This window comes from Lepisma saccharinum, chromosome 5 (genome assembly GCF_977018435.1).
Source record: "Lepisma saccharinum chromosome 5, izLepSacc3.1, whole genome shotgun sequence".
Lineage (NCBI taxonomy): Eukaryota > Metazoa > Arthropoda > Insecta > Zygentoma > Lepismatidae > Lepisma > Lepisma saccharinum.
In genome coordinates, this window is record NC_139233.1 from 69,484,627 (window position 1) to 69,497,293 (window position 12,667).

The following is a 12,667-nucleotide window of genomic DNA, read 5'->3' on the forward strand; positions in this document are numbered from 1 at the left end:
TTTTATATAGCATTTCATGCATTAATTTTTATGTGTACATTACAGAAGAAAAGAGTGAAGATAACATCAGATTCAGAGGAAGAGGACAGAGGAGCAGAGAGTGACGATGAAGGAGAGAAAGACGATGATAGTGGAAAGAAGAAAAAGGTGGTGAAGAGAAGAAGTAAAATAACATCAGATTCAGAGGACGAAAAACGGTCCGTGAGTGGCAGTGATCGTGGGAAATCTGACAGTGAAGAAGAAGCTGAGAAGAAAGCATCCGGGAGTGATGAAGATGAACCAGCCAAGAAGGATGCTGGAAGTGGCAGCGAAGAGAAAAAGACCGACAAAGGCAGTGACGATGAGAACAAACCTGAGGAAGGGGCAGCACAGCCAGTATTACCCGAAGTGTCAGATGAAGATTCCGACGAAGGAGTCAGGGACCGCGAGCGGCGGCAGTTAGAGTAAGTAGCAAGATGAATTCTTAATATGCATCTATCTCCTCTTTTTGTTACTAATATAATTGGGTCAGCCAATCTGTAGTAAGCGGTGCCTGTAGCATGCAGCAAGGGGTCTTGGGGAGCATTCAGGCAACAAATAACATGCAACATGGGGTTTCACACTGAGGTAATAAGTGGCATGGTCCCTCCAGTCAAATAGAGACCATTCACTGATATGAGATTTTTCGAAACTACTGTTTGTAGGATAGTGTGGTGTGTTGAAGCTGTTCAATACACAGGCAAGGTGTGAAAGAATAACATCTGCTAATCACTTTTTAACTTTTTGACTAAATTGTTTTATGAGTCAAAACTTGGGAAAGGTTTTCATGTGTTTATCTGGAAAAGCAGAATTGATTGACTGTCATGGGAGATAATACTGAAATGTGGTAAGAAAATTACGATTAATGCACTAGTCTGCTCATTTGTCGAAAGATTATATCTTACCAGGGAAGTGAAGTTTTAAATAAAACATTCATTTTTTTACGAAAAATCGTGAAGCATCTTGCCCAATGCATCAAGATAAATAATGCATTATATGTATAAAATTTACAACAAATGCAAGTTGATTAACTGTGGAGATGAAAATATACTGGTCAAAAATACGAGGGTTGCTGGAGAAGTTTCTGCAATCTACCACCAACAGTGGCACTAGTGTTCCGCTATTATAAAATCGGAAGAATATACCTTTTTTATGTTTAAATTATCTTTGATTGTTTGTTTAAGCCTATTCGTTTATTTTTCCAACAGTTTGAAGTAGTTGTTTCGTGTGAGAAATGGAAATTTCTCATGAACACTTTCAGGCAATGATTTTTTATGATTTCAAATGTAGTTTAACACCGAAACATTTTTCACTGATGAATTTCGTGAAGGTCGTCCATCCACGTCTATTGCCAGCAATGTTGATGCTGTGCGTGAAATGATTGAGAGAGATCGCCATGTGACATACCGTGAGATTCAAGCATTCTTGAACATTGACATGAAAGCAATATATACGATTTTGCATGGTCATCTGAACGTACAGAAACTTTCAAGCTGTTGGATCCCACACAACTTGAGCAAAGCTCAAAAACAGGCTCTTGTAAATTGGTGTAAAGAAATGCTCCAAAAATTCAACCGAGGCAAGTCAAATTTGGTGTACTGCTTCGTTACAGGGTATAAAACTTGGATCTATTCATACCAACCCAAAACCAAACAGCAATCCACTGTTTGAATGTTTCAAAAGTGAGCCGAAACCAACAAAAGTTGTTTGTTCGAGGAGAGCTGCCAAGCAAATGATTGCTTGTTTCTTCGGTTATACGGGACATGGGGCCACAATAGCTTTAGAAGATCGAAGGACTGTAAATGCTGAGTGGTATACAACAATTTGTTTGCCAGAGGTCATCAATGAATTGCATAAAACAAACTCAAATCGTCATGTTATTCTTCACCATGACAACGCCAGTTCCCACTCAGCACACCAAACTGTTGATTTTTTGTCCAGTAAAAATGTTGAATCAATTGCCCGTACTCACCTGATTTATCACCTAATGACTTCTTTTTGTTCCCACACATGAAAAATAAGATGCATGGTGAACAATTTGTGTCACCTGAAGCAGCTGTTGACGCATTCCGAACAGCAGTTTCTGAGGTATCAGCTTCATAGTGGAAACAATGCTTTCAAAATTGGTTTAAGCGTATGCGATCTTAAGGGTGAATACTTTGAAAAACAATAAAGCTATTCCAAGAATTTCACATGGCTTTTTTCATATTGATTGCCGAAATTTTTCCAGCAGCCCTCGTATCTTAAGAACAGCTAGAAACTGCATAAAGAATCCAGAAAGTGGTGCAACAGTAATTTATTTGCATGTGTTGTGCTTTCCATCAACAGATACAGTTACGTTATGAATGGTTGCGGTTACGGCAGAGTCCAAGAATGTGTTTATGCAAGTGATACACCATAAGACATAGTACAGCGGAATATACCACGGCAGAATATGTTGATAAAAACAGTGATGTTCACAACAGTAACCAACCTCTAGTAAGGTGTGTGGTCTCCTTCTTGTGCACCATCTTGTTGGAAATATCCATAAGTTAGTTCATCATCTGTTAACTGATTGACAAACTCTGTGAATATTCCCAGGGAGACTTCCGTGTTAACCATTTGTTCAAAAGAAATAGGGCCTATAATTTGCCTACAAGACACTCCACACCACACTCCAATTATCTGAGAATGCAAAGGCTGTTCATGTATTGTACCAGGATTTTCTTCTGCCCATATAAGCATGTTTTGAGATTTTATATAGCCACTAAGATGAAACCATGCTTTATCCGTTAACCAATTGAGGTCTAAAATCTCAGAGTAATCATGTAGTTTTGATTTTTTTTTTGCAAGTTTTTGTCACGTGGAATATGGGAGATTAGTTTCTTGGGAAAGTCTTCGCATTGATTTTGATGGTGATGCCTGTAATCGCTCCTTTACATCCTGTTTTGTCTCTTCAGACATTTTCCGGCCTCCTGAATGCTGTGTGACAAGACTTCCCATTGTCTCTAACTTTACCAATTTCTGGATACAACACTTTGAAGGTACACGTCTCACACGAAATTCAGTCTGAAATGCCCTTTGACATGCTTTAAATGAACCAGTTTGCCAGTATTTACAAACGAGGAACACACGTTCTTTGATTGTGTACATTGTAGTCCCTATACATTCGAGCCAACACTACCGAGGTACATTATTGTGGAACAAAACAAATGAAGGTCACTGGAACAGTCCAAACCTATTGCGAGGAGTTAGATCCTGTTTTACATTGTTGAAGGTATGTGCATACAAAATTTTAAGACAAACTTGAAGTAAATGGCAGTTTTATAGACAAAAGTTTGGGGCCTCTAGCAAGGGAATCACCCGAAACTTATTTCCAGTTCTCTACTTTTTAGGAGTTTAATGTGCATTAAAAATGAAGAGCGCAATTTGTGTACACTCGAACAGGTTCGCTATTCCTTGCTTGCTCCAGCTGCCGCCAAAAACAACAGTCTTTCCCCTTCCCTGCTGCTGAGGAACCTCAAACTTCCACCTACACCCAGATGGGTGAGGGGTGTAGAATGGGGGAGGGAGTTGCTCAGTTGCGTGGTCCAGCAAGGAAGAAGCACTCGCTTCCTCATTCAGTGATGCCAACCCTTGCATTATGGTTCTAAACCTAGTATAATTTGAACTCCGTTGATACCTAGCACCCTGTGTTTGGCATAATGGTAAAATCTAGCATCATCTCTAAACGTGCATCCCTAGGAGACAGATAAATGGAATTCAATGGAAGATACTTTGAAGAAATATATTATTTATTTGTACTTCTCCAACGGACTTGCTTCAAACAAAAGGAAGTATGACGACCAAAGAACAAGCTTTTACAATTGCATCACGGTACATCGTCTTCTTTTTCCTCTCCGATTTAGCAAATGAGCATTTTATGAAATGAAATCAGTAAAAAGTTGGAGGTCACAAGTGAAACATGGTCCACAATTCCCAATCATGAATTTTCTCCAACTTTCTCAAGCACTGTACTGAATCTATTTAATTGGTTGGTTGATCCATTGTAATTGATGTGATGGGTGAAATTCTCAAATTTTGCTTAACTATAGTAAATAATGGATTAACCAAGTTCACAACACCAAAATAGCTGCATAAATTGAACTTAAAAACCACATAATTTGTTGCGTTTAGCATAATTTATGAGTTGAAGAAGCAATATTCCTATCAGGGGATTGGCAAAACACGTAATATGTTTATCTGTGGTCCAACCAATCAAACTTGGTCTACTCAAAAGTGGGTACAGGGTTGCAGCTAAATGCAATGGATAGTATAAATGATGCTTGTGCCTGTTTAAATGAACATATTTTCAAAGTCTTTCCTCGGTCTGTTTACCATTACTTCCTACACCTTAAAAACACCACTAGTCGCCACTGACCCTGCATGCTGTTGCTGTGAGAAGCTCATATTGCAGGTCAGTCGCAGTACATACCAGTTGTCCCTTGCTGTCTTTTCCTGTGGATGGCCTTCTCCTGGCTTTCATGGTACATTTCCAGTCTCCCCAGATGGGAAATGACACTTCGAGACACTATGCTTCTGTTATCTGCCTTTGCATCTGTCCCGCTTCCTTCCTTCCAATGGCTCTACATGCGATAGATTCTTGTAAATTGCAACATTGTTTGTATTGAATAGTCCACTACACAAGCCCACATGCACTCTTTCACAGTCAGTATTGAAATACTGGGGAGCCTATGTGGCTGGTCCATTCCACATTGTATCACTTTTTGTGAGTCATCCATCGTGACATCGTCCCTGAAGCAGCTGCTGCCCACACTGGAGTGTGGATTGTTAGAGCAAGGGCTCTTGAGGGCAAGTAATCATAGTTGTACAGTTTGCTGAGTTGTGTATGCAGTTCCTGACTTGCTCCCCTAATTTTTTGACCAGTGTAGTTTGAGAATGAATAACTAATTATTAATAAAAAGAAAAATAATTAATATAAAGTAAAAGATCTAGTGTATAATGGTTGCACTGTACATACATCCCATACAATTGTTAGCTCACAAATCACACTAGTCATCACTTTTTTAAATACAGAAGAACGGCAACGACATGTTTGCAAGTATAGGTGAGTTGCTTTATTTTCGAATGATCAAATCAAATATATCTCAGGTTGGCCATTACTACTATGAACTAATTATATTGATGTTGAAACTCTTTAACTATTTCCTACTGATATAGATGATTGAACATTGTAACAATTGAAGTTATTCAGAATGTTTGCAAATGTTCTTATGTAAATATAGTTGAACCTGAATTATAATTATGTCCAGGTGAAGAGAAAACAATACATGCATCTGAGAATTACTTACAAATCAGATTTAGATACCATGGCATATCATTATTAAAATACTGTAATTGTATCTATTTTGAGGAACAAGATATATGCAGGTTATTTCTGTCATAAAGTGGTAAATTAACGAATCTAAAAGTATGATTCTTAAATACATTACATTTCCCACTTTATTAGTGAACACTTTGACACTGAAATACTACAGTAGGTACTGTAGTTTTACTACCAAATTTTAAAAAATTGTATAAAATAGCATTTATTTTACTATTGACTGTGCAAAGTGTGGTATAAGTGATGCCTAAATCTGCAGCTACTTCAGTTTTACTTTTTTGTGGATTAGCACCCACTTCCCATCTAAATTTTACTTTCTGGTCAAAATTGTAACTTTTCCTCTTTCTGTTGTCCATGGCCGACCAGTAGCAACTTAAAACTGTCACTTATGTGACATTGTTGTAGCTTGGTTACGTACATATGACCTGTAGTTTATGAAAATTAGTGCGTATAACACTGAATTATGTACAAATGAGGTTTAATTACCACATTTTTAAATTATATTTTGCCGGGACCTACAGTAATTTACGTATAAAACAGAATTATGCAGAACTGAGTTATGTATAAAGCAGTCCATCTGTATTTTAATCTACCAGAGTTGTGATTGAAATATTCATAATTGCACGTATAAGTCTGTGAAAATATTTTGTACCCTGTGAGGTTTCTGAACTTGAGAAAAGTAGTAGTAAGTTTAAACCAATAGTGCCAAATTCATATTGGCCAAATCGTAATTAAAATGAATTTGCAAACAATAGTTTCCACATGCATTTGTTGCACATTAAATAATTGAAAAAGGTATAGTGTATATATCCAATAACAATTCCTTCATTAGAACCACTTCTTTATCCTTGCATGTTTCAAGCAGTTGCTTTTGTTGTCTAATTTTTAGAGATACAGATTTCCAGTCCGATTTTGATGTGATGCTTCAGAAGAAGAAAGAAGAAAACTCATGGCGAAAAAGAAAGAGAAGAGATTATGATATTAATGATAATGATGATATAATAGCCCAGTTGCTTCTAGATATGAGAGATGCTGCTGAGGTAAGTTCACTATTGTATATTGTCTTCCTAAAATCCAATCCAACTCCATGTCTGCTCTACATGTAATGTCTGCTCTACAAATAAGATTACATATTTGAAGGATGCAAAAGTTTTTTTGTTGTACGTATGGTACTTGGATATGCGAAAGTAAAAAAAAAATCACCTTTTTCTAGATTTCTATCTTATTTCCAATATTTTGTACCTGTTCCTTTGTTGAAAGCATTCTTTAGTTTCTAGAAGTATTCAACTCTTTGAAGACTGTTGTTTCAAATGTGAGAATACTCAGTATTAATTTCAGTTTTTACAAGCTTTAATGACTGTATTTTACCATTTACGGGGTTGGAAAATGGTGTTTTTTTTTTGTTGTAAATTTTCATTCAAAGAAAAATTATCAGTAAAGTCAGTATTATTTTGTTTTCATGACTGCAATTTGTGGCTTTTTTGATACGTACATCATTTGGGGATAAGTGATGACTTCTCAGTGAGGTCAGTCAAATTATTTTCCATTATTTCCTGTGCAACGAAGGCCAATGTTACACCTCCCGTGTAACAATAGGTATGCAGTCAATTATTGTCAGAACCCTGCCACTTTGCACAATGAACATTCCAATAGAAGGTGAAAAATCATGGGAAACAGGCATTTTACTTGAGTACGTAAGAACACGTGGTTGCATGTAGCAGTTGGGGAATTATTCCTTGTTGTACAGTGGACTCTTCTTAATTCGAACTCAATGGGAACACAAAAAAAGTACGAATTATCCAAAATTTAAAGTACAAAAACATAATGCCATTAAGGATAGAATAAAGGGGATAAACTTCTGTTCGAATCATCCCAAGTTTGAATTAAAGAGAATCCACTGTATAATATGGGCAGGCAAGCTGCAAAAATGCTATATGGAATGTGAGCTGAAGGACCTGCTTTTATTATCTAAACTTACACAAGACACAAAATACGTAGGTTCAAATTATAACAACATAACTTTAATGCCTGGAAGCCATTCACATACATGTAACACATGGTTACTATGACAACTAATAAATAACATGCTGTAAATACAAATTATTTTTCTTCTTCCTGTCATATGTCTATCATCTTCTCCTGGAGTTTTATATTTTTGTTTTAAACTCTGGTCTGCCCATATCTATCTGGAGGTCTTCTGAGTCTCTGCGATCTTCTGAGTGGTGTGTGCTCATTTTTTTTTTTTTAAAAAAAGAATTATTTTTGGGGGGATTCCACCTTCCCCCTCCATTTATACGCCGAATGTGCATAAATTTTATATCAGCTGAATCTGTGATTCGTTCCGCGTACAACGGTATATCATTCATATCTCTAGGGCAATTAGCCTCTGAGCTACGGTCATTTCAAGGTACCGCTGCATTATGAAGCTTGAATCAGTGGCGTGCTGACCATTCCTTTTGGGAGCACAACTCGCGTTACATTGGTCATACAATAATAATGCAAATATTTTTGTTTTCCTTACATGTCAGTGATAGTTTCCATGTGCATGTCGACCCTGTCATGTACTTTTTTCTTTGGGGGCGGGATCCCCATTTTTCCCCCGAAATTTTGGAATATTGAGTGTTCTCCCCATTCCCCCCTGCCGAATTTGCATAAATTTTATATAGTCTGAATCTCTGGTTCATTCCACGTACAAGAGTATATCACTGATCTCTCTAGGACAATTAGCCTCCGATCTACACTTATTTAATTGAAACTCTGCACTTTGCTCAAAATCGGTTAGGGCATCAAGGGGTTACATGTGAAAATGGCCTTGGGCTCCAAAAGGTTAAGAAGAAAACAAAAACCAATTTCCTTCTCTCTGATAATTAGTTCTCGAGCTACGATTTTTTTGTACTAGCGGCAAGTTTGAAAAGCGCGTGGTTGCAAAGGCACCAGCTTCAACGGGAATACAGGCACACGATAAGGTTTTAAGTCCACTTTATGCACATAGGGCTAATCGGGAATGGACCTACAGTTTAAAGTGGGATCCAAACCACTATGTGCCTCCACCGGGTATCTAACCTGGAACCCCTTGATTACAAGACCATGACGTTACCACGACACCATCGGGGAGGCAAAAAAGAAATGTATAAGTAACCCCCCCCCCACCCTCCCTCCTAGAAAATCCTGGGCATGCCACTGACTCTAGTGTTCAAGAGGATTAATCTTGTGTTATCCGCAATTTCAGAAGCGATATTGGCAAGGGACTGCTTTGGAAGAGCTAGACATAAAACTGGTGCCGGTAGCAGCCTCCCTCCAGACAGACTGGCACCAACGCACAGGTGGCGGAATGGAATGTTCTGCACGTTTTAAAGATAAAGCATTTGTTGAAGACAAGAAAAGCTGGACTACAGCATTCATGTTTTTTTTAGTCGGCAGCTTGCTTATTCCTGAGTGAAGTTGCAGAAAGAAAAGGGAAAGGATTATTGTATTGTAAGGGACACGCGAGCAATGTTCCGTATGCAGATAGCTGCATTAAAAAGAAGGCTGCTTCGTAAATTACTGCATAGCCCTGCACAGTGCTCTGCCCAGGGGTGGGGGGTGGGGATCATACCCCCCCCCCCTTGACCCAGTATTCCAAAGAACGTTGTAGGCAGGAAAAGATGGCAAAATTAGGGCTGACTACTAAAAAAAAGGATACTTAACTCCCTCCCCTTCAAAAATCCTGGGCATGCCACTGGCCCTGCACAGCTGTTGGAGATTAATTATCTCTTATGAGAGGAGATTAGCGATTTTTTTCACTCGTTCCTGAACCAATATCGGATTACCGGGATTGGCACATTATTCTTACTCTTCTCCCGGCAGACAAGAAAGGAAAGTTTTCCAAACAAGTCCCCAGGTTCTACTATGAATGATTACGTAGGTAAAGAAATGTTAATAGTGATTGAGCCATGTTCTCAATTGTCCACATAGGTTTTTGTGGGGGGAGGCACAACAAAGACACCCAAGTCACGCTTTTAGAATGTGTAAAATCACTGAAGAAAGCAGCATTGAATGATTATCGTTTTGGCAATAGTTCACTTGTACCCCGATCGTAAGGCAGGTGTTCAAGGTTGCATGGCGAATGAATAGACTGCTATAAAAGCAAGGAAGAGGGGACAGAGAGGTCGAATGGCATACGGGACAGGCTTCTAGCAAATTTTGTCATCGGCGGGGTTTAGAAAACTTATAAAGCGGGAAACGAGAGTTACATCAAACATAAGATCGAGATAAACCTCCTAATGTTCAGCATGGTTTTTTTTTTTTTTGCAGGGAATTGGCTGAATGGATTAAGCCTGTAAACCTTGCTTGTACCCCTTCCACCCGCTGGCACCTTCAATGTCTATTTCTCGTGAAGTTGTGAATTTGCAATAACGATTTAGAACAGATTAGTGCAATACAGCAAACTTTGGTGTATATGTAGTACTCCTTTTCTTTCTTTGTGTACTTAATTTTAACATTTTAATTATATTTCAATAAGACGTGTTTCTCAGTTATTGAGATTTCACTTTATCAACTTTAAACAGTGTGATGGATTTTGATAGATCACCATCAGAAAATTTACCATATTTACTAGATAATAAATTATCTGCTCTGAAACCTTCGTTTTCTGGTATTTTCGTATTAATATCTGCGTTATTATTTTGTTCAGAACCTTCATTTGTCAACACTGTGTTACATTGTGTTAACAATTTTTACATTGTGTTAACCTGGATTAATACTGTCGAGGCATGAACGTCCAATCAACGGATAGTGCAGTTCTTCTTCACATAGTATAAGCGGTAATTTATACAATACATCATTCAATGATAAATCCACTAAGGTTTGACCTTTCAACTTTAACGTATCATTATCCACACCACGTAACATTAGTGAAGTGAATTGTGTTTGCCGATGTGGAAACAATTGTTTGAAAGACTTATCATTAAACAGAGCAACTGTGGATCCAGTATCCCGTTTATCAATGCATACAGCAAGCATGTGTGGTTCTACTGACCCCAGAACATTAGTGTCATCTACAGCTTGTGTTTTTGGCTTGAAACTAACGCTCCTTGCTTTTGAATGAGTGAGTGTCGCATCTTGAACTTGTGTTTTCTTTGTTTGATGGAATAGTGCAAGGGCTATCTTCTGGCGGATTAGAATCCGTAACTTCCAAACCATGAAATTCATTACGTATGCTTCATTCACCAACAATAGCATCTAAAGGTTTAATATTTGACGTAGATATTTGGTCAGTTGTGATTGTCTTACTCGCAACTCCACCATTCTTTTTCCTAAACTTGCATTTTACATGCCAATGACATTTCTTTTTGCAAAATGAACATATCGAATATCTTTCTGGACACTGTCCAGGATCATGTGTTCTAGAACATCTATCACATTCTTTGGCACTTCTATCATGAGAATTAACAAAGTACTTTTTCTGTGCTTGTGAGAACTGCAAACCTGGTTTAAGTTTCTGTGTCCCACAAATGCAACTATGTTAGAACTACACTCCTTTTCACGATGTGAGAACATTTGTGTTTCCCGTTCAATTAATTCTATATGATGCACAATATCTTGGCATTTTGCTGGACTCTAATGTAGGTTCAGAGAGTAATTTCTTCCTAATGGCATCAGACCGAACACCTACAATTACTTGCTCTACAATGGCTTCCTGCAAGTACTGTCCAAAACTACATTTAAGTATTTGTGGCTTAACACGTACCATAAATTGTGTTGCATTTCTTGTATGCACTGCCTGAACTTAAAATGTTCCACAAATTTGTTCATTCTTTGGCCATAATGTTTGAGTAGATTTTCCTTGAGCGTCAAATATGTTTGCCGTTCGACTGGTTCAGGTGCAAGGATATTCTTAAGCACTTTGAAAGTTTCAGACCCTGTAACTGAAATATGTATAGGTACTTTTCTGGCTTCATTAACATCATGAGCCAAACAAGACTGTTCAAACCTCGTTAAATAGTCTTTCTTCCGAGTCTGGCCGGAACTAGGAGAATAAATTCAAAACCGAACATATTCATAATTATGGACAACTTAATATCACAATATCATAGACACAATCCGTATCATACTAATTTAAACTTTGCCCTTGTACAGTTATTGTAAACGATACACAAACCATGTAATCTTGGTTTCTTACCGTAGAAATTGATCAAGCCGACGCAATCTCTCTTTGCATAAACCTATGCTTGAATGTTGATTGTTGCATACTCTTTGTGACGTCTTTATTCATACTTCTTCTCACCAAGAATCACCAAGAATATCCTGTACGACTGTGCCATAGATGTAAGCCTTGTTGTGTGTAATTTCTTATCTAAACTTACACAAGACATACAAAATACGTAGGTTCAAATTATAACGACATAACTTTAATATATAAGATGTAAGCAAGTTACTAAAGATATATCCGCGAAACTTACTTGTAAATGCTCTATTAATGTTAATGGCCTCTGCCACCATCCACTTGGGAACTCGAGTTCAGAGGCCACCGAAATTAATAGAACATTTACAAGTAAGTTTTGCGGATATATCTTTAGTAACTCGCTTACGTCTTATATTATCAACCACGTTGTTTATTCCCCTCAACATGAATAACTTTAATGCCTGGAAGCCATTCACATACATGTAACACATGGTTACTATGACAACTAATAAATAACATGCTGTAAATACAAATTATTTTTCTTCTTCCTGTCATGTGTCTGTGATATGCTTTCTCAGAAGAAAAGAAACGAGTTATTTTCCGCTGCCAAAGAACACATTGGTAGCCATTACATCTGTACAGCAGAAGAAAACTGAGATCTGTTTTAAGTCCACTTTATCCACAGATAGGCTAATTAGGACTAGACCTACATTTTAAAATGGATCCAGAACCACTATATGCATTGCAGATGCAATCCAATCACTAGGGAGACAAATTTATGGTAAATAAAAACTGAGGAGAGCGTTAAATAAAATGTTAGATCAGCAGTATATACCAGCGGTGGAAAAAAAATAATTGGCACACACTTTTTCATCATGAGAGGAAACAACATACAAAAGAGCTATAAATTGATAAACTACTTCATTTTTATATACTGTACACATACACAAGTACTTAGATTTCAACTGTAATTGCCATTAGTGGTGACTGGGTGGTGCAAGGAGAGTTTACTTTTCTTGCTAGACAAGGCTTAGTATTTAGAGGCCATAGTGCTGGGGCAAAGAAAGTGGGGACCCTGAACCCTTCCCCCCCCCACCCCCCTGCAACTGGTAATTGCACTGAAA

At 37.8% G+C, this 12,667-nt stretch overlaps 1 protein-coding gene across 1 annotated transcript in view; it reads left to right on the forward strand.

Annotated features, from left to right (window-relative positions):
• LOC145987866 (uncharacterized) overlaps window positions 1–12,667 on the forward strand; it is a 61,348-nt gene that overhangs the window by 35,727 nt on the left and 12,954 nt on the right. The window contains exons 5-6 of the mRNA XM_083122630.1: window positions 46–443; window positions 6,270–6,420. Coding sequence (XP_082978756.1) covers window positions 46–443; window positions 6,270–6,420 — 549 coding nt within the window. The remainder of the gene's footprint in view (window positions 1–45; window positions 444–6,269; window positions 6,421–12,667) is intronic.